Below are 23,292 nucleotides of genomic sequence, written 5' to 3'. Positions count from 1 at the left end.
GAAAAGAGTACATGAGCAATGAGCTTGCATATTTTTGTATAAATGCATGCATTATTACTACTGAGCATATGGATCAGCACCACAAATTCCCATTGTTTATAGCATGGGAAATCGATGAGGGCATATAAAAGAGTCCTGTTGTCATTCATTTTGAAGGAGGATACGGCGTTACGCGTTACGCCACTCCAACACCGCTTGTATATTTAAGGTTAGACGCCCAAGGGCATGGGGTTTCCCACAAGTTCTCGTTTGTGACCTCTTCTTCCATCTCCAGCTTCCGTGCAGAGCGAAGAATGACAAGCCCTTTCACCAGCCATGACAACGGGCGGTAGGATTTCTCATTCAAAATGGCTGTCGCGGTGCTTACCAGGCGCATACAGTACCGCCCCACCCCCGTACTCTCAGCATGCGATGTCCAGTAACAGGCACTGGCACTCGGGAACAAGGGAGGCATCACCACTCGTCCATTCAGAAAGTCTTGATAAAAGACGTCCGTCAGCAATAAGCTGTGTGGTCACGATCATTACGTTCATCATCACTATCTCCCTTTTCGCGTCGTTTATCACGGGCAGCGCAACACGGCATGATTCCTGTGTAGATGAGCACAAAGATGAGCACAAGGACGAGAGGCTCAAGATGAACTTGTTTTGGGATGGATTCTCTACCGAGGGCTGCGTGCGTTACCAGAGGAGGCAGTATCGTGCAAGGCTTATGAACATGCGGGCGGGGTACGAGTACCCCATAGAGGCCTGTATGAAGATGCCAATTCCTATCGACGGGGTGGAAAGGTTTCCTCTTAGATGCGTGGACAAGGTAAGCTGGATCGACTGTCTTTGCTTTTGGACACTCCTGAGAATGCGTTTTAGGGTATTGGTGGATTGTACGGTATATGGGAAGTAGACGGTGAAGGATACTGCGCGACTTTCTTTGAGGAGTTTCAGCCCATGGTGAGTAAATCCGACAGCACGAAGTAATGTAACTCTCATAGTGTTCTTCGTCCGCGACAGGAATGTACTGCGTGGGGTTCGGGACTGAAGGTGAGTTGCCTTGGTGCTGCACAAAGTTGTTTATAACACGATCTTCCTAACATAAAATCTCACAATCTATAGCGCTATAGAATGTACATGGCGAGGCTCAATCGTGGAGACGATTGGCGGGATATGTGCTCCTCAACACCTGCGCGGTTGCTCAATGTAACTTTTGACGGTCCGACCTACTGTGACCAGCAGGTACGTGCAATTGCACTACTATCAAAGAATGACAATGACCTGAATTCAGAACGGGAGGACCTACGGATATTGGGAGATTCCTGATAGCGACTGTGAGAAGTACTGAGGGATCCAAATGCACATCTGAATCCCTTCGGTTGATTCACAAATTAATGCTTCTGTCCAGTCCCTCATTGTTTAGTAATTTTAGTCGTATGAACGTATGGACGTCTGAAGAGTTGATGCATCTAAATTCACTTTCTGGTCTCATTTAAAGCAGATAATTCTTTTGAGCGCAAGAGCGCTGAGCGAGGTGGATCATCAGACGATGTACATCAGGAAAATGACACGCCGCTTTTTACGCACTTGTAAGGACTTATTGGCGCACAAGTGATCCGCAAGCATTGAAAAAGGAAGCATTGAAAAGTACCAACTTAAGCAGGTCTCGCCGCTTTTTGCAGCGCTTTTTGACACTTGCACGCGCTTACATCGTACTCATGAAACTGAGCTAGCCAGAAAACATACCAACACGTGTGTATTAAGTGTCCATAAGCACTAACCGGAATAGAACAATGCAAAAAAAGCGGATCTAAAAGCGCAAAAGCGCCGGTGAAGCGCCCAAAAACCGGTGCAGAAAATAATGGGAAAGCAGACAGACAGAGCGGGGAAGCGATAGAACTGAGTGGGGAGTATGCTATGTGAATTAGTAGAAATTGGAAAATGAGAAAACAGCGACTATTGCGGGAAAGACGAGAACAAAAGCCAACGGCCACGACACGCAAAGCGAGAGACAAGTATAATTGGGAGCGGAATTCAGCGCGGCTGCGGCTGCGACCCAGGATGCGATGTTTCTACATAGAATAGATTACGATTAGCACAAATACGAATGGAGAGGAAGGGAATTACAGTTCATGACCAGACAAGCCCGCGGATCGTCATTGTCAGACGTGTTGCCGTCCTCGTCGTCCTCGTCATCTTCATCGTCATCGTCATCCTCCTCCTCCTTCGACTTGGGGGCGTACGGGATTGATGCGTTGAAAGCATCCGAAAGAATGGTGACCGGGCGAGTGTTCCTGACCGAGATGCCGAACATGTCCGTAGACACCTTGCAATTGGCCTCCGAAAAGTTTGAAAGGGTCGTCGACTTCTTTCCCGTCCTCGAGTTGACCTGCTTGCGGCTGCCGGATGACGCGAGAAGGTTCTTGGCCTTGTTGACGAGGCTGCCCGATCTGCCGCTTTCGTGATGCTTTGCGAGGGTGATAAGGATGTCACTGATATCACCAAGCTTGTCCCTGGCAGCAAGCTGGCACGCGCGTTCGGCCTGTAACAGCAAGGATGTTTAGCTTCGGAATAGATTAGTAGAACAAGGCAAAAATTACCGCAGAACAGCATAAAGTCATCGCGCCTTTAGGAGCATATGGAGTGGAAAGCCTCAACTCCGGGACTTCGATAGCAGTCCTGATAGCACAGTAATGAGTCGCAAGGGTGATGAGAAAGAGCTTGCCGTGATAGGTGTGAGTGGGCTTCCCATTGATGACATCCTCGTACATGAACGCGTTCCCAGCGAGCAGGCCATTTGCGTAGGTGACGCGCTGCTGCGCTGAATCATGGTTGCCATACATACCCTGTTCGACGAAGGAGGCAACGAGAGCAGCAACAGCAGTCGACCCGAAGCTACTGCGCCATTCGTTCGCCCGCTGCTTGCACTGAAGAGACACTATAGTTAGATTATAATACGGACACTCAGGCTGAGCGCTTACGATAGCAAACGCAGCTGAGCTGAATGAGTCCTGCTCAGCCGGCAGTTCCTCACCATAGACAGCACGCCAAATGTGCCGGATGGCATCGAGGACCTTCGCATTCGTTGGGCCCCAAACACTCTTCTGGGTGCCCAACCACTTGAGGAAAGTGGAAACGAAGAGCCTTGCCCACTTGTTGTCGCTGTTGCAGTACGAAGGGAGAAGGTCCTTTTGGCGCGGTGCCTTGTTCTTGCGCTTTTTCTTCTCCTTCTGTTCTTGCGTATTGGCCGAGGGCTCAACCTCCTCGATCTTCACGCGCTTGGCTGGGCGAGATTCCAGCTGCAACTCTTTCTTCACGGGTTTGGGCGAATGGATCTCAACATCTGTCTGTGGAACTGTTAGTGACGGCTCAGGTATAAGAATTAAGGACGTTCCTTAGCAGTCGTTCGGCGGGCTTCAACAATGTCGGGCTCCGGTTGCTATGCATGTAATGAGGGCTAGCAGCATGGGAGAAAGGGGTGACTTACGGCAATGTCCTCCTCGTCAAATGTCAGTGGTTCCCATGGCCGCTGTTCCAGAGGCAAAGAGTACGAATCCCACAAATGATCATACTCGTCAACGATGACCTCGTCTTCTTTGTCAATGACCATGATCTCCGAGGTGCTACTCACACTACTCGCACTGTCCTCGGAATCACTATCATCCAATCGGCGCTTGACGGAGGTCCTCTTGGCGGGAACTGCCAGTGGAGACAACGGACGAGGACTTGCGGGGGGAGAACTGACGACCACAATCTACAGGAACATCAAAAGCTTTGACTAGGATATAGAGAAGGCAACAATGAACATACCTCGTCCACACAGGCTGCACCAGCAGGGCGCTCATCAAAACTCTCCCGCTCCCGGCGCAGATCATCCTCGTTATCATCCTCAAGCCCAGCCTCGCCTGGCTCATCGACAGGAGCAGGCTCGACGGGAGTGGGCTTGACAGGAGCGGACTTGACTGAAGCAGGCTCTTGACCATTCTTCACCCGGATTGTCGACCCAGCGAGAGTAGATGACTTGGCACTGGTAAGGGCACTCTGAATGCGGGAAGATGTAGCAGAAGTGGAGGTGGAGTTGGTAGGTCCATGGGGTTGTACTCCGCTCGACCACTTCTTGATGTTTAGCTTGAAGGAGACAGGTTCGCTGAGGAGATCGAGTACACGATTGCGATAATAAAGAGTGGATTCGGTTAGTTGAAGCAGCATAATCCAAGGCACGGTAATGGTAAACAGGAGGGTGGGAAAGACTGAACTCACAACGCTGGTGCTGAGTCATCATTCTTGCCTTTTGCGGAGTCTGCCATTGACACGCTCTCCAACCTTTGCTTGTTGACCTCATTGCGGATGACTGCCCGGTCCGCAACACTCTTCTTCACCGCTGCAACGGACTCGCCATCAACAACACTGCTGGTGAGGATGTCACCAACATGTCCAACCCAGTCTGCAACACAAGCCAAAGTAAGTCCATACGCCAATGCGGGCTTAGTCTGATAATCTAATCATACCGGCAGGAGCTTTCAACGCTCCCTTGCCTCGAGAGGGCCTCTTCGTAGTGGCATCTTGTCCGGCTGGGGTACAGAGGTGAGTGGACTAGCTACGACCATTGGTGATAAACAACTCACCATTGCTTGTGCTCTTAGTCTTTGTTGTCTTGCTGGTGGTGTCTTCGCCCTCGGTCGGCTTGCGGAGCGTCAGTCTCTTGACCTTGGTCGGTGCCTTGGTGGCATTCGAGGCCTTCAAGTTATACTCTTCTGCGACCTTGTTCTCAACCTCAGCGAGGCGACGGATGGTACGGTTCTTCTCAGCGAGTCTCTTCTCCTTCTCAGCAGCCTTCTGTTGCTTTGCCAGCGCGATCTCCTCGGAGGTCTTCCTGTCCAACGCCTTGTGAAGCTCGCCTGGGTGCTTCTTCGAGTTCGCAGCGCGGGTGGTCATTCGTTCAGTCATGGTGTTGACAGCAAAGGGATAGGTTTAGTGGTGGTGGATTCGGTGGTAGAATCAGTGGAAAGGAAACGGGACAAAAATTTCAAGGTGAGCAACAGGTAGCCAAGCCAAAATATGAGGCGACTGAGCCACATTCGGTTATGTCAGGGTCGGGTCGTTGCCAACATTCGGAACTTGGACCGGAAAAGGTACGTGTCACTCTAGAACATTCCAGGCGGTTGTCGCTGACATAGCTTTCCTTCTTTCTCTTTCCGTGGCCCAATCACTTGTATTGCAACAAAAAGTGGATTCGCCCAGCTACAGACCATCATGTCCCGAGAGCCAACACACCCACAGTTCCCGTCTGCTGAGACTGAGCTCGAAGCAGGCGGCCTCCATACATCTCAACGACGGGCTCACAGCCTTTACCGCCATCAATGCCCCATCTGTGTCCGACTGTTCAGGAACAAGTCCGGCCTTACGAAGCACATCAACAGTCAGCATGGCGGTCTCGTAGACAGCTCACCGGCATCAACTCCGCCCTCAAGCCCTCCACACGCTGACACTGAACTCGACGAAGACCTTGGCATTGAGGTTCCAGAAGCAGATGGTGGTGACGTGGGATATCCGCCAGCAAGAGTTGAGGAGTTAGATGGAGGGAAGAGGATCCGGGAGTATCATCCTACACTTACCGGTAAGCTTTCTACTATACCTCATTATCTTTGCTCAAAGCCAGCCTACAGGACAGAAGTGCGACCCGAACGGCAACTTTCTACCTGACAACGCTCTCCCGTATCCCCTACCAGCCCGCTCCCAGGACGATTGGTTCCCATTCCGCAGTCGAGTCGAATTTGAGACAGCGGATTTTCTCTATACCCGTGTCCAAGCACCAGCCGGACAAATTGACATGCTCATGGACCTTTGGGCAGCGACTCTCCGAAAGCACAACGACACACCTCCATTCGCTGACCACAATGATCTCTACAAGACCATTGACGCAATTCCTGTCGGTGATGTCCCATGGGAGTCATTCAGCATGACTTACAGAGGCCCAAGGCCAGCGCGCGACGTTCCTCCTTGGATGACAGCATCATACGAGGTTTGGTTCCGTGACCCTCATACGGTCGTCAAGAACATTCTTGCCAATCCTGACTTTGGAAAGGAGATGGATTATAGCCCGTACCGTGAGTTTGACAAGGATGGTGTTCGTCAGTGGGAGCACCTGTTTTCCGGTGACTGGGCGTGGCAGCAGGCGGTGAGCCCTTCAGTGTCTACATTACTCATAGTCTCTTATAACCTCTCTTAGGATGAGATTGCTAAAGACCCCTCTACGGATGGCTGCTGTTTTGTCCCCATCATACTCGGCAGTGATAAGACAACGGTCTCAGTGGCAACCGGCCACACCGAGTATTACCCTTTGTACCTGTCCATTGGCAACGTCCATAACAATGTTCGGCGCGCACACCGCAACGCTGTGGTACTCATTGGTTTCCTTTCAATCCCAAAGAGTAGGCCATCCGTTTTCGAGAACAGCCAGTCACTGATTAGTGTCGTAGCTAATCATAGGTACACCGGCGACCCCACGTTCCGACACTTCCGCCGACAGCTTTATCACTCGTCACTTTCTCGGATCCTTCAGTCTCTAAAGCCTGGAATGACCAGTTACGAAGTCGTCCGTTTTGGCGACGGTTACTATCGGCGTGTTATATATGGCTTAGGGCCGTATATAGCTGATTACCCTGAACAGGCATTACTAGCTTGTATCGTCCAGGGCTGGTGTCCAAAGTAAGTACCAGTCTTTTTCGTCTTGGCTTACAGCTGATTGCTCTGATAGATGTCTGGCTTTTCGTGATGACCTTGACGGTGGTGATAATCCGCCATTGCCACGTACACGCGAACATGATGAAGTCCTTACCGAGGAGTTGGATCTCGGCTCGTTATGGGATTTCTATGGTCTAATCGGGAATGTCGTCGTAAGTACTCAAATACTTCCAAAGCATATTGGTTACTGATGATTGTCTATCTAGCCATTTACGAACGACTTCCCGAGGGCAGATATCCACGAACTCATCACGCCCGACATCCTACATCAACTAATCAAAGGTACCTTCAAGGATCACCTCGTTGAATGGGTTGTCAACTACATCAGCCAAGAGCATCCGAAGGACAAGGCAAATGCAATACTTGATGACATCGACAGGAGGTGAGCATTTCTTTGTTCTCAACCATTCAATCAATACCAATTATCCCCAAGAATTGCTGCTGTCGCGCCCTTTGCTGGCTTACGTCGATTTCCAAACGGCCGCGGCTTTAAACAGTGGACCGGGGACGATTCAAAGGCGCTAATGAAGGTAATGTAATTCTATTCTTTTTTTGCTCAGTCGTCTCATTGTTCTGACACTACTTCAGGTCTACCTCCCAGCTATCGAGGGCCATGTCCCCCAGGACGTGGTGCGCGCATTTCACGCGTTCCTCGAGTTTTGCTATCTTGTCAGACGCGATGTACACACGGAGACAACACTGCGCCAGCTTGAAGACACGCTCGAGCGCTTTCACAAGTATCGTCAAATCTTCAAGACCCTTGGTGTCGTCACGTCCACATCCCTCCCTCGACAACATTCCCTCACCCACTACGTGTTCATGATCCGCCAGTTTGGGGCACCAAATGGGCTCTGTTCGTCGATAACCGAATCAAAGCATATCAAGGCTGTCAAAGAACCCTGGAGACGATCAAGTCGGTTCGAAGCACTCAAACAGATGCTATTGACGAACCAGCGGCTCGACAAGCTTGCAGCTTTTCGTGTCGAGGTGGCGGCGAGAGGAATGCTCCAGGACACGGTTCTCCCAATCGGAGCAGACGCCCTCAAGAAATGTAAGATTTACCTTATAATTATTTGCAACTCTTCTCACGCTCTCCTACAGACGGCGGGTTGTTTCATACAGCCCCCCCTGCTGGCGCGGCCCCCTTCGTCCGGGTCCGAGGTATGCTTGGAGGCAGTGTAGAGGATGAGAGGGTCCATACAACTGATAGGCAAATTGAGGCAAAGGTACGGTTGGCCCATACCAAAGGTACGTCTTTTATCAGTTCTTGACGAAGATTGTGTCCCTCATTGATGTCTTTCTTAGCACGTAAGCGCGCACACACTATTCCTGAGCTTGCTCAGGAACTCGAGCTCCCCGATTTTGATCTCATATACCAAATCCGTTGCTTCCTTTACAATGAAGCCTTGCCGTCGTCTCGGCGTGGTACAGAGGACCTCTCGCTCATCCCTCTTTCCCAGCTCCCTCGGTTCAACTCTACAACCCGCATATTCATGTATAACTCAGCCATTGCAACGTTTCGAGCCCCCAGCGACCTGTCTGGACTACATGGGATGCGCCACGAGCGAATTCGGTCAACACCCATGTGGAGAAGCGAGGCGCCACGTTGCGACTGCGCGTTTGTCTCAGCTAACAAGGAGGTTGCAGGGATGCTTGGCATGGAGGTCGTCCGTGTACTAGCCTTCTTCTCGTTTGATTACAATGGCAGCCAGCACTCATGTGCTCTAGTCCACTGGTTCTCTCGTATGCGGGATGAACGAGACCCAGACACCGGTATGTACTTGGTAAGCCCTGACTGGAATGATGATGATTCTCGGTCACTTGCTATTATCCCTGTTAGTTCGCTCGTTCGGGCCGCTCATCTTATACCTTACTATGGACCTCAGTTCGTGCCGGAGGCTCTGAAGCACTACCACTCATATGACAAGTTTTATGTATTCTATGTTAATCGCTACGCTGACCATCATGCATTCGAGATAGCCTAGATCACACGTACGCACTTTTAGTCATTCGGATACTAGACTCCGAGATTTCCCATATTACTAATTGAATGTTTCGGAATGAGTTGCTATAAGCGACAGTCATGAAAGTTTCCGCAGCCTTCCGGGCGTCTTCGCCATCCCTTTCACTGACCACTACCATTGTTTTACCATCGCCTCGCCCTCTTGGCCACCCAGCGTAAGGGCGGGGGGACAAAGCTGCTACAGGTCCAGCCATGCGCGTTGCATGGGCCCAACTGAGGGGCCTGTCGGTAGCAGCTGGACCGAGCACCCGATCACCCTGCCCTCTCTCTCGCCCGCCAGCTCCGTCAACACTGCGCCCGACACCAGCGCGTCCTGCAGCCCATTCAGCTCAAGGCCAGCTTCTGACGCAGAAGATACCACCGTTGCCCGTACGCCCACCGCGTCTTGCGTGTCCCCGCCTCCAGGTGCATTGCCGTGTAAGACTGGTATTTGCAACAAATGGAGAAGCACGGCATGGTGGCAAGGGAGTGAACCGTGGAGGATGGGCTGCGTATGTTGCATCCTATGGTGCGTTTCTTCTTTCCCTTTCGGAGCTTCTAGGCAAGCACTCATACACTTACACAGTTCATATCTAGACAGTGGGACCCTCATGGGCTCATTTTTCACGAGCAATGCTTCACATACACGCACGTTAGCTTGTTCAAATGTTTTTACCATTTTCACCTCGCCTATCTCCTCTTTCTTTTAGTCTTAAATACTTTGTTTTTATCGGTTTGTAATATGGACTTGTCCTATCCAGTCACCTTTACTTGATTTTCTTGTCTGAACGCTTTTTTGCGCTTATTAACCCTTATTTATGCCTTGTGAAAATCAACAGTGCATGACGACTCCGTGTGCTTTTTTTGCAATCAGCTTCGAAAACTAAGTCTCAGATGAGTTTCATTAAGTGTTCGAAAAGCGACAAAAAGTAAATTAGGCCCTAAACAAGCGGCGTGTTAATTTCCTGATGTAAGGACCACTCAGGGGCTTGGCGTTGATTCAGGGCAGGTGTGCGCGCGCTTGCATGCCGAACGCGATGCTGGATCTTCTCGCCGTGGACCTCCCTGACTTTGACCGTATCTTCCGTATTCTCTTGCTTCTCCCCGCAACCCACTAGTCGCCAAGTCTACGCAAGCCAGCCGCAGCCAAAACTGTACTTTAGTAATGCCGACGCGCCGCGTGCCGCCCCAACAAGGGAAAGCCGCCCTGTAGTGCACAGCCAAATAGAGCGCCTGAACGTCCCTACATAATATGACGTGAGAAGGGTGCCTTGCCCTCCCCACTCCTCCCCGTTGTGCGTACACAGCACGTCGAGGCTAACCTGAAGTGTTTCATTGACCACCACCGTACAGTAGGGCAACCACATAGGAGGTCATCTTGAAAGCAGACGGTCGTGATCTCTCAAGTCCCTCCTATTACAACATGCAACATAATCAAGGGAATCGAGGGTAAGCATGGTCGCTCTCAACAACTTCATTAGCCATGACGTTCTCGACACCTCCTAGCGCACCCCCACCGCCCTACTCGGCGATGCCACCCACAGGCACAAGCCGCTCCCCCAGACCGAACACAAACCCACGCTACCAGCGACATCAGCACTCCCAGCGTCCTCAGGGCCCACCGCAGGGTCATCGTTCAGTCGACGTTCGACCACACGTCTCAATTCATAACAACATACGCATCCGGGAGTCCGAGCCACTCCTGCCACACCGGTCTGCCCAGCACGAACGGCACCTCCGTGGGAACGCGCAGTCCACGATCCGGTGTTGGCTGTGGCTGCTCGTCCTCGTCCTCGTGGCAAGCGTCGTTGCGGGGCCTGTTATCACCGCGAAGGCCTCAAGAAGCGAAAACTGTCTGCTTGGACGCGAGATGGAGCGCATCCGAGAGCAGTGGGCGATCGAGAAGCGGCAACACCAGGATATGGTTGAGCGAAGTCGCGCCGAGTGGGACAGGGAGAGGCTGGAACATGATGCGGAGGCGGCGGAGCGCGAGGAGGTGAAGAGACGATGGCAATGGGAAGATGCGGCGCATGCTGCCAAGCTGGAGCGGTGGAGACGGGAGGAGGAGGAGCGGCAGAGGATCGAGTTTTTCTGGAAGGACTTTGCGCCTTCGCGTTGTGTGCGCCATGGGACACGGGAGTACACGGCGAAGCTGGCGAACGTCCCGCGCGACTTCGCTCATAGCATTGAGGTATGCAGAGACACTGAGATGAGTGTCAATGGAGAGATGAAACGGCCTACTCGGTGCCAGGACAGGGTCAGTTTTTTTGGTCTAGCTTTCAGGCCGTGATTTGACGTGCGCTTAGGGAGGAGAGAATGTAGAAGGAATATGGGAGGAGGCAGGAGAGGCGATATGTGGGACATACTTCAACTGGTTCAAAGACAAAGTGCGTTACACCATCTTCCCTTAACTTTTTCGGCACCCTGAGTTGGTTTGTCAGGGATGCACGGCAAATTCATCAGGACTTCGGGTACGTTTTCACGATACCCAGCTGTCGTTGATGCCAAGCTCTATACCTTAGCGATACGAGATGTTTCTGGAGAATCTAAAGCCCGAAGACGACTGGCAGGCAATGTGTTCCAGCACCCCGGCCAGTTTCCTGGGAAAGGAGTTCGCTCATCCTCATCATTGTGTTCGATGGGCTAGTTGAACAATATTGCGCTACTCTTTCATTGACTGATCACTCCTTTTTGCAGGGCACAGGAACTTACGGACTTTGGGATATCAAAGACGGATCGTGTTTGTAGGGTTCTTCGGGAATGGCAGGAGCGGTGTTCACGGTCATGCCAGCGCAGCCACCCGTTCCCTGCTTCTCCCGTCCCCGTCCCCATGTCTGGTTTTCTCTATATGGTCGCGACTAACGGAAAAAAGTTATCATTACTGTACGTTAACACTGCCTTGTGGCGTCCACTTGGTGTATTCGGCATACATCGCCATTCATACATCGGCTGAACTTGGACTACTATATTAGTTTTGATCGATGCATGAATGGCGAGGTTTTACGATGGCAGTGGCCTCGCTCGGTACATCAGAGTAAGAAACAGTAACCTGTAAGTCACTTCTGGAATGTCTAAACGTGTACAAGAAGTGTGTCAGTATCATGACGCGGTACAAGGCTGCTACGAGACGTTTGCTTCGTGGGGCGTGTTCTAGAAAGACGCAAACACAGGAATTCGAGCGCTTATTGGGCCTATAAAGGTATACACGACTGTGGGAACACTCCTTTCTTCCCCTCCGTGTTGCTCCCTCGCTCAAGGGTGCCTAGGTTTGCTCGTTAACATATTTCTCCAGTATCGTTCCCCTCCGCGACTTCCCCAACGCTCACTTACGACCGACGGGCTAACATGAACTGGACCTCAGGGCGAAATGGGTAAGTAGGCGACGTCAAGGCCGTTATCAACTAGAAGTGCTAACTAAATGCTGCAAACCAGCACGCCACCTCCGCATTACCAATCTACAGTGGACACCGCCGCCGACCACCACACAGAACCATGGCTCAACCACGAGAGAGAGCCTCTCTTACCTCCACGAGATGATCAGAACGATCAACGCTCTCGGGGTAAAAGGAGTTTCTCACTCAAAGGGCTCGCGCTATGCGCCATCGTCTCCGTCCTCATAGCCGGCAACATTGCGGGTCCCATCATCATCTTCAAGAGTGCGAAACTCGACACATGTCCGGAAGCAGAGGCAATGGATCGGCTCCGCGGCAAATGGACGCTCGAGGAGCGCTTGCATAACGTCACTGTGGAAGAGCGACAGCAACTCTACGAACTTTGGCGGGTAGAGGACGCCACGCATACAGCAAAGATCAACTTCTGGGCCGAAGAGGACCTCGAGCGGGAGGAAATCCGCAAGGAGTGGCATCTAGAGGTCATCGAGCACGAGCGTAAGGAGCACGAGCGTGAAGAGGTCCGGAAGGAGTGGCAGTGTGAGGCGGTTGAGCACGAGCGCTTTGAACGGGAGCGCCAGCAGCGAGAGGCGCGGGAGCACGAAGAGGCTCGGCAAAAGTGGGAACGGGAGGTCATCGAGCATGAATGTGAGGAACGCGAGAGGCGGAAGAGGGAGTGGGAGGAACGCCAGAAGATGGGGTTCTTCTGGATGGATATCGAGGCGACGCACTGTGTGCGCTATGGGACACGCAAGTATACTGCACGTCTTGCGAATGTGCCCGATGGGTTTGAGCCACGGGTGGAGGCGTGCGAGGAGACTGAGTTGAGTATCAATGGGAAGGTGAAGGGGCCGACGCGCTGTGAAGATAGGGTATGTCACATCATCCATCACAACAACGCTCATCTAATGTCCCCGAAGGTTGGTCTAGGTGTGTACGGTATCTGGGAGGTGGAAGGAGACGCTGCATGCAGCACGTGGTTCAACTGGTTTACGGACAATGTGAGTTCGTTGCTGCCTCCTTAAGGCGTCTATGAGCTCACTGAAACAATGATGGAAAGGGTTGCACGGCTCCGAGCTCGGGCTTGCGGGTAAGTGGTCGTGCTGCTGTATCGCTGAAGGAAATATAAAAACTCACTATTACATCAGAAATATTCAATGTATATGGAGGACCTTCGTCAAGGAGATGATTGGGAGGTCATGTGCAGTAGCACACCGGTCACTTTCAACGAAATGTACTTTGCTCATCCCGACACTTGCTACCAACGAGTACGAAAGATTCCTTTTGTCGTCATAATCCCCCTAACTAACTTTCGTGATCACAGAACGCAGGAACATATGGTGTCTGGAACGTCAGAGACACATCCTGTTGGTGAAAGACAGCCCGGAGTCCACCGTAATTGACGGTTCCATCTCCCTTGCTTGCTTTTTCCACTGTCGTCTTAATGTCTTGTCATGAAGCCTGAAGGTTGGTCAATTACTCTTGCGTACGTGTAGGATACGTTGTTGTATATCATTGTTATGTAGTGCATTTTTTATGATCCCGATGTCAATCTTAGCTGCGTACTTCATAGCAGCCGTGCATCTCGAGTTATGGGCCGCGTACCACGACTCGGAGATTGACGGTTAGCTCAACTGTATCGGCCGGACCAGCACTTTTCGCCGACCGCTTACTTGATGGAGTTTACCTCTACTACCCAACTCGAATGGACGTCAGAACTCGAACCCGTGATGATGCAAGTCTATAAAAAAGTGCCCGTACGCAGCAAGCTCAAACGCTTACCGAGTAAATAATGGACGGATGGTGGTGTTCACAAGGAAACTCCGCCGGATTCTACTCATGCAATCAGCGGTTCTACTTATTTCTATTGGTTTGTATTAGAAGACGGACGACCTCCAGAAAGGACGCGTGAGCTTTAATTCAGAGCAGGAAGAGTGTCCAAACTTTGTTAGCATTCATCATCGGTCTTGGGTGATGGTGAATGGAACACAGTACCACCTTCAAATATACACGCCATAGATTGCGTTGGAATCGCGCTGCTCTGGCTACATGAGTAAGAAGTAAGACGCAGAAGTGTGGGTGCGGGAAATTTTCGAAAGTGCCAGAAAGGCTGCAGGAAGAGAGCGTTTGACATACACATCCGGGTTTGAACATCATTCAGCGATAAGGCCAAGGCACCAATGGTGGGTTCTTGTCGCGGGTATCACTGTCACTAGGACCATTATTAACATTACCCACACCGCAGTAGACGACAGAACAAATACAACGACAAAGGTGTTATAATAGGGAGCAGATCGGGATTTAGGATAGATAAAGATAGGTCAGTACATATGGCAGGCGAACTTGAAGCGAAGTAGGCGATGCTGTGAAGACTCACTCGCGATACAAGGATAATATGCGCCACACAGGCAGAGTCGGCAGCGGCCATTATACCTTACGAGTGTGCCTTTCTTCTCGTGAACTTTCCCATCGAACTAATAAAAAGTATGAGTCTTTGATCGGATGTGCATGACCTTACAATGACCTTGATATTGCAACGAAATGGTGACCTAATCATTTACGACACAGACATGATCCGCGGGGCCTAAGAGTTGTCTTTCATCCTCATACGGAGCTCGATAAGCGAAACGATTACGCCCTTGTCCTTACGTACCGTTCGCCTCCCACTGAAGTCCATTGTCAACATGAGGATATTGATGTAGGTGCACGGTCTTATGGTTCCGTCCGCCCTCGTAGGGTTAGCATTCTCGTGTGCGACGTTTGTATACATATTCGCACTACTAATTACTGCATAAGTAAACCTTGAAGTGAACCCAGCAAATAAGTGGTCAAGAAAGGGAATGCGAGAGCCCTTCTAATGGAATGAATGACGCTAGCTCATGCGCATTGCGTCGATGCGACGCCCTCGACAAGCTCAACGCTGCGACGGCAAATCTCTTCTACATGCCACCGTTCGCCACGCGAATGCTTTAGGTCGAGGACGTCTCCAACCTCGTCGCACGCCCGCAGTACTATGTCAATATCCTCCTTTGTGTGTGCAGCGCTGACGCAGAATCGTGCACGACATTTTAGAAGTGGCGTGGCAGGGTAGGTCACGACGACAACGACAACGGGGGTTGAGCGAGTTCGCATCATCCGCACAAACGTAGACATCTTTCCAAAGTTGAAGATAAGCAGGGGCACAATCGGGGAAAAGGGGTGGCCGTAAGTGACGAAGCCTAGCTTTGACAGGCCAGCGTGAAGGTAGCGTGAGTTAAACGCGAGGCGAAGCAGGCGTGTACGGCCTTCCGAACCGTCATACAGGCTAGGAGGGAGTCGAAGCCAAGAGGGAAGGGCAACTGGAGAGATAGCGCCGGGATGAATGACAGAACTAGATGGAGCGGCCAATTCACTAGATGCAGAGTGGGACGAGTTGGGAGGAACCACCCCCATGATGCTTGCCATGCTTGCCATGATCTGGGATAGGACGGGCGGGGTCATTGACTCCGCATACGGGCCGCTCTGCCCACGGAGGCGAAGGGAGTCGATGAGGGACTTCGGGCCAGCAATGTAACCGCCAGCAGCGCCGAAGGATTTAGTGAATGTACCCATGAGGACGTCAATGTCGTGGGGGTTGATGTTGAAGTAATCACACACACCACGACCATGAGGACCGAGGGCGCCGATGGAGTGGGCTTCGTCGACGAAGAGATAGAACTTGACAAATAGGTCAAATGGATGCTCACGCGCAGAATGCAATGCTGTACGTACTTTGTATCTTTTCTTGAGCTCGATGATCGCAGGCAAGTTCACCAACGTCCCCTCCATCGAATATAGGCCTTCGGCAATAACCAGAATCTTCCTCCACGGCCGATGTGTCCGGGGCTGGCCTTGACTGATAACATCGCGCAAGAGACTATCGAGGTTCTCCACGTCGTTGTGCTTAAACATTCTGACTTGTGCGCCGCTCTGGCGTACACCCGTACGGATAGACGCGTGATTGAGCTCATCTGAGATTACCAGGCATCCCTTGCTAACCAAGGCGGGTATGAAAGTTGAATTGGTGGCAAACCCCATGGAACTGATGAGTGCGTCCTCTGTTCCGGCGAACTTAGCGACGAGTGCTTCCGCCATGGTGTGCAGGTCGCTCGATCCACCTGCGAGGCGCGAACCACAGGTGGAGACACCGTACAGGTTAATGGATTCCTCAACAGCGTCAGCGCACCCTCCATGCGTCTGGGAAAACCCGAGGTAGTTATACGAGGACATGTTGAGCGCACGTGTCTTAGTGCCGGTGTAAATCTGCGTCCAGTTATTGTCGTTCGAGTACCGATCCAGCATGAGAATGGTGCGACCTGCGACGCCAGTGACGGGCGGAGCGACGCAGTCGCCTACACGAGCTTTTAGACGACTGATAGATGAATCGAAGCCCGAGTTGAGCGGTGCATAACCCTATTGGTAGATGTTTGTCAGGTTACTAACATGAGAGGGAGGCTGGCGAGTCATAAATGCGATATTAAACATACGTTGAGGGGCATGATATGAGTGAAATGTCTCTTCGCGAAATACTTGCCCAAGAAATCTCTCAGGTACCCAAAGCACAGGAGAATGAGATAACTGAAATAGGCCGTGATGAGGATATAGTACGGAGGTTCCTCGATCTTCTTCGCCTTCACAGGGTTTGCGTAACTGTGTTGAGAAACACAGCGATAACTCTGGTTGGTGCAATGCCCAAACTCGCTGTGCTCAGTGACAAATACCTGATCAGAGGTGAGCGTGGTCCAGGGACAAGGTACACATCCATCTCCGCCAAGTTTTCCGCTGACTTTAGGATTCTTACCCGAAGCCCCCACCGCGAGGGACGTTTCGGAGAGGGAGAGATCAGGGTTGGGTGGGGCACTGGGCGGGATCATGGGAGGAAACAACAAGGAACGATTGTTTGCGTGTGCGCGGCCTTAAGTGCTGTTCCGCGTAGACAGGCATGTAGACCGTCGCTTGTGAGGAGGCACTTGTTTCGGGAAAGCGTCACTGCAGATGAAGAAGACCTAAGCGATCCTGACGATGGTGACAGCGTGGAGAGTTTGGCCTTGCTTATCTGGTTGAGGAACGATTCATCCACCTTCAATTCGAGTTCTCGGCGCTTACTGTCAAAGTACTGGATACACAAGAACTCCATGCCCGCTTCCGAAAACAAAATTAAATGAGGTGCCGATGAGGTGAGCATATGGATGTACTCTTCCCAGATTCGGAGACTTTGATCGGGGACCTGTGACGATTCAATGAGCCGGATTGCCCAGCGAGCGAATAAGCCAAAACGGTGTTTACAAGATTAACTAGGTTCCTAGTTGTGATAGACAGGTTTCGGCGATGTCGGCGAGCGTTTGGCCTGCGATGCTCATCTGAGTGTTATGACAGTTAGGCTCCCGAACGTGATAGAATACTACTGATACCTTGTTGGTTATACGTACGCGCAATTGCCCATGGTGCATTTTGTCCTCAGCCAAGCCTTCCAGCAAACTCTGACATGCAGTAGCAGGGTGAGCCACTTCTGTCTTGTTACAACTTGAACTGACACATATAAATTACAGGGTTTCCTGAGAAAGCCACCTTTGAATCATCGCCAGAGCCTCCTTAGGCTTGTCATACGGAACCTTAAGCACCTCGGATAAGCACCGGTAGATCCGAAAATTCAACCAAACGTACCATATGACCAGCCCCATAGATCGTCGCAAACGTCAACCCATGCGCGCCCCTCGTCCTCCCCGCTACCTCGCCGTCAACCTCCCATTCCTTCAGCGGCTGCGTGCTGAATGCGTCGTGCCCCGTCCACTCGAGATCGAGCGTCCACCGCTGGTTGCCGAGCCAGTTACACTTCCAGTCGTTCACGCCCGCGTATATCAGGGTGTGCACGCCGCGCTCGAGCAGCTGCGCGACGTGCTCTGACGTCGGGTGTAGCTTGTCCGAGTGCGCCGAGAACGCCGACCCGACTGTGTTGGAGCATGAGGTGAAGTTGAGCGTGGAGAGGGAAGGGTCCACGCCCAGTGCTGTGCGGACCGAAGGGAGGTCGAGGTATTCGGTGATGTGCCTGAGGTTCAGGGCGTTGGATTTAGTCGAGTGATATGGAGTATAGGACGTACTTGGTTATGGGGTAACAAAGTGTGGCGCCAATACCACCTTCGCAGTCCTTGCTGATATCGTAAGGATTACGGCCTGTCGCAGAAGTAAGGTGTCAGATTGACTAGATGCAGCAGCTAATGGGCTAACTACCTGTCTCGTAGAAAGGGGCCTCTATCGCGCTGTAGCAGAAGTCACGGGCGGCATTGCAGCTGATGTCATCGAATGAGTCGATACAGGAAGCCTGAGTCCATCGATGGCACCGCGGAAGCTGGGAATCACGTTACGAGACGAATCACGGAATGAACGCCAAGAAGGACTTACAGCCTCCTTCATGCTTACGCATGCCCTGTGTGAATGGAATCAGGCGGTTTCCGGCAATCAGAATATTTTACAACTCTTACCCGACACTTGCAATAGGGAAAGTCGACGCGTTTGCACATACCATGTCGATGTACGCGGGCCATAGTTTGTAGTAGTCCGTAACACCATTGCCTGTAACGCACTTGAGTATGAAGAACGGGCTCCAATAAAATGCAGATGCCGCGACAAACCTATAATGATAGACCCGAGATTGATCGGAGTCATACCCGCTGCCACGAGCGCCGCATTTTGGTCGTACACCTCAGCAGCGAACATAGGTATGTATTTTCCCTGTGAAAGCAGCCAGTGAGATTATCGGAGTACAAGAGGTAAAATTTCGTACGCCGTAAGACTCGCCAGCCATGTGGAACGCCCGACCCTTGAACTGGCTGAAGTTCTCGAAGAAGATGGCAATGAATGCAGCTATGTCTCGAGAGGCTTCGTCGGTAGTGCTCTACAAATGCGCATATCATCGCACACATAGCCAATGCGAGTAATTAGAGAGAGAAATGAACTGATTCGGGGCAAACACACACCACAGACTCGCCGTAATCAGCATACGAGAACCCGACGCCGACAGGCTGATCGATGAAGAACACATTCGCATTCTCATTCCATGAATACGGGTTGTACGTTGGTCCATCTGGGGTAAGAACTCTGCAGGGTCCGAGCTCCATAAAGAGACCCGTGCTAGAGGAGCAGCCGGGTCCTTGGCGCATATAGTCAGCAGCACCCTCTAAAAGTGGGGGCATATAGAGGAAGGAAGTACGCACCACCGTTGATCCACATGATCACATCATCCGTCGTAGGATCGTTTCGACTCTCGAAGAAGTAAAAGAAGAGGTGGCGAACTTCGACGTCGATGTAGCCCGTGTATGCGCTGGCGTAGTAAGTAGTATGAGCAGGTATCAGTAGCGCGTATAAGGCGGGAGAAACGCACTTTACGCCTCCGTCACAAAAGTTGGACTTCTTGATGCGCACGCTATGGTTTGGGAACGCTGGATGCCCCAGAGTGCTGAACTCATGGTGCGTGAGCGTGTCGAGGTGCTCAAAGGGCGTGAAGAGGCCATCGTCGTAGGACGCGAATGGAACCTGATAGGATGCACTTGCCGCTGTGCCAATGAAAAAGGAGAAAAAGAGGGCGGCCAACCGCCCCAGTGCGCAGAACATGGTGGTCAAGAGGAAAGGTTCCGTCGGACGCCAGGGCGGGTGCACATGTGAGTCTCCAGAGACTGGAATAGCCCCTGAGTCTACGATAAGGTGCCCTCGGACCGATACAGCCGCTCTGGCTCTGACGGAGCGCAACTGAAATGGAGGCTAGTCAACTCAGCCAAATATTGTAGTATTGGTGCAGGACTGAAAATATACAGCGCAAGAGCCTCCAGGGATCACCGCCTTCTATCCCTCGAAACATAGTCATCCCGCCTGTCCTTCCTCCGGTCGTCGTAGTCCCTCTTGTCGCTTCTCCTGTCATCATAGTCCTTTCCGTCTCTTCGTCGATCATCGTAGTCGCGCTCCTTGCGCGAGCTTCTGTCATCGTAGCCCCGATCCCGGCCCCCCTCACGCTTGTCATCCTCGCGATACCGCCTCGGCGGTGACCTCGACGCCTTCCTCGACGCCGTGCCCGACCGACTCCCGCTCCCCCCGTCCCGCTCTGACTCGCGTCTTACGACAGGCACGTACTTCTTCGGATCGTTCCGGCGCTTCTTCTCCCCCTTCTTCGACCCATCGTCGTACACCTCCTGTTCCTTTGCGCCGATGCCCAGGAGCGCGGGGCGCGCGTTGGGAAGATATGGCTCTGGGAGCCCCTTGCGAGTGCGGGAGACGGATTCACCCTCTTTCCAGCCCATACCACGCAGGAGGGCCGCGCCGAACGCTTCGACGGGCACGCGGGCGTAGTCTGCCGCGGTGGCTGACTCGGGGAGGGCGCTCACGTCCTGGTCGAACGCGTCGTCCTCGGTGAGCTGGGGAGTGATGATGTCGAGCGCCTGCGAGGTACCATCCTCGCCCGCGAGCAGAACGCGAAGCGCTTTCTCGTCCTCGGTTTCTTCTTTGACTGCTGAGGGAACGGCTTCTATCTTGGTGGTCTTTTCCTCGACGACATCCATGTCGTTGGAGTGGTGCTCGACCTTGACACGCTTGGTGACTCGCTGAATGCCGGAGAGCTGAGGACCCGAGTTGATACTGTCGCGCGTGCCGAGGCCGCCGACGCTGCCATCCGCACCTGTGCCTGCGCGTCCCGCCTCCGGAACAAAGGACTTGTGAGAGCGACGCTTGCGTGCTAGGTCGCGCCAATCCGGGTTCGCGGCTGAAGGAATGACAAGGGGCGCCTGTTTGCCCTTTTTGTCCTTTGCCCTGTGTAGTGATTTAGACGGTGAAAATGGGAGGGAGGGAGAAACTGCTGTGAGCTGCGGACCCCGATCTGTAAAAGTGTATAAAAGTACGCACCGCTGGACAGCGACTCTATCAAACTCGGTGACGAGCTCGACCTGTTCCTTATCCTCCTCCTCGCTCGAGTCGTAGTACTCGTCTCCGTCCCTCCTCACCGGTATACTCTCCAAATCGTTCTCAGGTGACGCATCGCGTGAGCTGAAGGTTCGTGGGGAGCCAGCGAGAGGACTGCCTGGTGTAGACGCCCCGTTGGCCTTGCCATTTGTGAGATGGCGCGGGAGCGAGGGCACTCGGAAGTTGAGTCCTGCCGGCGCGTCCGAGTCGCCACCTGTTGAGGTGGCTCTGGAGGAAGGGGTCGGGCGACGTATGGTAAATGAAACCTTCTCTGTCTGCGACATCGTCGTTTCGTCTGTAAATATTGGGTGTAGCGGTAGGGAAGTTGACGACGTCGAGAGAGTGGGGGTGTGGAGAGAAAGAGGCCTACTCACGGGGTCCTGCTATGTGCGCCTCAGACAGGCACCCGACTCGGGGTCTCGGTGGGACCACGCCTTGGTCAGCCCGCGGCACTTCGGAACTTCCTTTTACAGATCACAGTCGTCCCCTCTCCGTTCTCTCCGAGTCTCCATTGACGTCGACGATGGCAGCAACGCGCTCAGCTTCACTCGCATGCCTCAGGGCTCTCTCACCACGCACAGCACCACAGCGCGGCATGTGCACCCGTAGGGTCTTTGCCTCGCATTTTCATTACCCTCTCGAGTCCGCGTCGACGAGGCTCTCCTCTCTAGTCCACCCGCAACCTAGTGTACATTTCGCTCGAAGGTGGTTTGCATCCCAGCCAGGTGGCGACCCCCCGAAAGCGGTCACTGTCTGTGTCAGACAGCCGACAGAAGCAGACCTGGAAGAAGCAGAACTCGATGCCGAGCTTATCCCCCCAGAACATGCTCATATCGAGCTTACCGATCGAGCCGCGGAGGTAAGTGGCATTCCTGCCTGTATAGTTCTTTGTCTCTGTTTTTTCAACGTGTAACTGACCTTGATGTCAATGGTTGTATAGCAACTGAAAGCTATCGCGGTGCGCCAGCATAATGACGCTGCTGCGCTACGGATAGCTGTTGAATCGGGCGGATGTCACGGGTACCAGTACAAGCTCGAGCTCGCAAAGGAGCGTGCACCGGAGGACTAGTAAGTCTATTTATGTTGCTTTCGCATGCTTGCTTTACCCAATCGTTCTACCAGCCACTTCGTCCACCCGACAATATCACCCTCAAATCTATACGTCGACGCTGTCTCGCTCTCACTCATGAAAGGCTCTACGATCGATTTCGCGACCGAGCTCATCGGGAGTAGTTTCAGAATACTGGATAACCCGCAGTCTAAGGGCTCGGGATGTGGCTGCGGAGTCAGCTGGGAGTTGAAGGACTTGGAGGGCTTGAAGTCATAGTGACGATCTAGGTTAGTTGTCACCTGTCGCAGAGCGCCTCCCAGCTTTCTGAAGCGTGTCGTGCAGATTAGATTTTGTATAGTATATCGCTCCGGACACAGACAATGATTTAACACACTCCTCGATCACCCGTCCTACGTTTCGTCTTGTTGCGTTCCTATTCCGATTCTAGGATAATGCTGCGATCCCGTAGACATCCGATACTTGCTGGTTTGCACCTTTGTCTCAGATTCAAAGAACGGAATGTATCGGAACGCGTCTCTCCGAAGCATGGATATTTGTCGTGCGTCCCAAGAGATCGAAGAAACCGGCCAGCAACATGGCGTCAGTTTCTTCCATCTCCGACCCCCATACCTCCAGGTTCAGATGCCCGCCGTCCTCTCACAGTATGTAGCGCGAGTTCACTTTACATTTATTGACCCCCTTCCGATATAACCGAATCAATAGGCCACCGACACACTGGAGCCATTGACTCTGATGGGATCCCATTCTGAGAGTCTGGTTATCAACCTTTGACGTGCATCATAGCCCGAGCTGACATAATTCCATGCGTGAGTAGAGGAGAAATTGCGGCGATAGAGCCCGATCGCCCATTGACTGTCATATGTCTAGGTTTTGAGTGACGGAGGGCCAAGGCTACGTATGTTTTGTATAGACCTGCCCCGCACAAGTGTTTCATCTGGCCGGTTAGGAAAAGGTTCTTCCTAGGAGTACACCGAGAGTGCCGCTTTCTGCCTGAGAGCGCCGGCCGTACGGCTTGGATGGTTTATAGATGCACAGTTCTTTGCCGAGGAGCTGAGAAGAGCAGCCTGAGATTGTATTGAGACGAAAATACAACCCACAAAGCTGGCTCCCCGGCCCTTCGAATCACAGATAGACTTG

The 23,292-nt window shown here is 52.4% G+C and overlaps 10 protein-coding genes across 10 annotated transcripts; 4 read left to right on the top strand and 6 right to left on the bottom strand.

The window, feature by feature from the left end:
* The first annotated feature begins 283 nt into the window (after positions 1-283).
* CONPUDRAFT_113006 (uncharacterized protein) lies at positions 284-1,488 on the top strand. Its single transcript, XM_007776953.1, has 6 exons — positions 284-328; positions 381-813; positions 867-947; positions 1,008-1,037; positions 1,110-1,229; positions 1,279-1,488. Exons 1-6 carry the CDS (start codon positions 294-296, stop codon positions 1,333-1,335), a joined length of 756 nt encoding a protein of 251 aa, XP_007775143.1. The 5' UTR covers positions 284-293; the 3' UTR covers positions 1,336-1,488.
* A 162-nt stretch (positions 1,489-1,650) lies between these two features.
* On the bottom strand, positions 1,651-4,934 carry CONPUDRAFT_169909 (uncharacterized protein; the record flags this gene model as incomplete). Its single annotated transcript, XM_007776952.1, has 10 exons — positions 1,651-2,059; positions 2,115-2,529; positions 2,588-2,914; positions 2,969-3,334; positions 3,382-3,426; positions 3,475-3,741; positions 3,798-4,134; positions 4,248-4,431; positions 4,496-4,558; positions 4,613-4,934. Coding segments are annotated over 10 exons (2,328 nt in total). The 3' UTR covers positions 1,651-2,057.
* A 628-nt stretch (positions 4,935-5,562) lies between these two features.
* CONPUDRAFT_66962 (uncharacterized protein) lies at positions 5,563-8,716 on the top strand (the record flags this gene model as incomplete). The annotated part of the gene is made up of 9 exons (XM_007776915.1): positions 5,563-6,165; positions 6,217-6,418; positions 6,467-6,695; positions 6,745-6,883; positions 6,938-7,113; positions 7,165-7,261; positions 7,320-7,782; positions 7,893-7,979; positions 8,037-8,716. 9 exons carry the CDS (start codon positions 5,563-5,565, stop codon positions 8,714-8,716), a joined length of 2,676 nt encoding a protein of 891 aa, XP_007775105.1.
* Positions 8,717-8,932: 216 nt separating this feature from the next.
* On the bottom strand, positions 8,933-9,412 carry CONPUDRAFT_77826 (uncharacterized protein; the record flags this gene model as incomplete). The annotated part of the gene is made up of 2 exons (XM_007776951.1): positions 8,933-9,177; positions 9,316-9,412. The coding sequence occupies 2 exons, from the start codon at positions 9,410-9,412 to the stop codon at positions 8,933-8,935; spliced, it is 342 nt and encodes a 113-aa protein (XP_007775141.1).
* Positions 9,413-10,024: 612 nt separating this feature from the next.
* On the bottom strand, positions 10,025-11,681 carry CONPUDRAFT_85716 (uncharacterized protein). The gene is made up of 5 exons (XM_007776950.1): positions 11,431-11,681; positions 11,175-11,375; positions 11,040-11,120; positions 10,240-10,990; positions 10,025-10,182 (listed from the first exon to the last, which is right to left on the bottom strand). Exon 4 carries the CDS (start codon positions 10,763-10,765, stop codon positions 10,571-10,573), a length of 195 nt encoding a protein of 64 aa, XP_007775140.1. The 5' UTR covers positions 10,766-10,990; positions 11,040-11,120; positions 11,175-11,375; positions 11,431-11,681; the 3' UTR covers positions 10,025-10,182; positions 10,240-10,570.
* A 294-nt stretch (positions 11,682-11,975) lies between these two features.
* CONPUDRAFT_140369 (uncharacterized protein) lies at positions 11,976-13,816 on the top strand. The gene is made up of 6 exons (XM_007776949.1): positions 11,976-12,104; positions 12,166-12,994; positions 13,043-13,123; positions 13,183-13,212; positions 13,271-13,390; positions 13,447-13,816. The coding sequence occupies exons 1-6, from the start codon at positions 12,079-12,081 to the stop codon at positions 13,495-13,497; spliced, it is 1,137 nt and encodes a 378-aa protein (XP_007775139.1). The 5' UTR covers positions 11,976-12,078; the 3' UTR covers positions 13,498-13,816.
* Positions 13,817-14,999: 1,183 nt separating this feature from the next.
* CONPUDRAFT_159818 (serine palmitoyltransferase 2) lies at positions 15,000-17,014 on the bottom strand (the record flags this gene model as incomplete). Its single annotated transcript, XM_007776948.1, has 4 exons — positions 15,000-15,818; positions 15,873-16,553; positions 16,628-16,861; positions 16,928-17,014. 4 exons carry the CDS (start codon positions 17,012-17,014, stop codon positions 15,000-15,002), a joined length of 1,821 nt encoding a protein of 606 aa, XP_007775138.1.
* Positions 17,015-17,642: 628 nt separating this feature from the next.
* CONPUDRAFT_85714 (serine carboxypeptidase) lies at positions 17,643-19,772 on the bottom strand. Its single transcript, XM_007776947.1, has 11 exons — positions 19,519-19,772; positions 19,352-19,458; positions 19,115-19,287; positions 18,922-19,032; positions 18,770-18,869; positions 18,620-18,710; positions 18,540-18,564; positions 18,369-18,486; positions 18,239-18,311; positions 17,805-18,186; positions 17,643-17,752 (listed from the first exon to the last, which is right to left on the bottom strand). Exons 1-11 carry the CDS (start codon positions 19,746-19,748, stop codon positions 17,684-17,686), a joined length of 1,479 nt encoding a protein of 492 aa, XP_007775137.1. The 5' UTR covers positions 19,749-19,772; the 3' UTR covers positions 17,643-17,683.
* Positions 19,773-19,966: 194 nt separating this feature from the next.
* On the bottom strand, positions 19,967-21,422 carry CONPUDRAFT_132659 (uncharacterized protein; the record flags this gene model as incomplete). The annotated part of the gene is made up of 2 exons (XM_007776946.1): positions 21,027-21,422; positions 19,967-20,933 (listed from the first exon to the last, which is right to left on the bottom strand). Exons 1-2 carry the CDS (start codon positions 21,365-21,367, stop codon positions 19,967-19,969), a joined length of 1,308 nt encoding a protein of 435 aa, XP_007775136.1. The 5' UTR covers positions 21,368-21,422.
* A 610-nt stretch (positions 21,423-22,032) lies between these two features.
* On the top strand, positions 22,033-22,410 carry CONPUDRAFT_67112 (uncharacterized protein; the record flags this gene model as incomplete). Its single annotated transcript, XM_007776925.1, has 2 exons — positions 22,033-22,151; positions 22,206-22,410. Coding segments are annotated over 2 exons (324 nt in total), but the record flags the coding sequence as incomplete, so codon positions are not given.
* Positions 22,411-23,292: the final 882 nt, after the last annotated feature.

Source organism: Coniophora puteana (genome assembly GCF_000271625.1).
Source record: "Coniophora puteana RWD-64-598 SS2 unplaced genomic scaffold CONPUscaffold_19, whole genome shotgun sequence".
Classification (NCBI taxonomy): Eukaryota; Fungi; Basidiomycota; class Agaricomycetes; order Boletales; family Coniophoraceae; genus Coniophora; species Coniophora puteana.
Note: the sequence above shows the minus strand (reverse complement) of the source record. Positions and strands in the feature narration are given on the sequence as shown.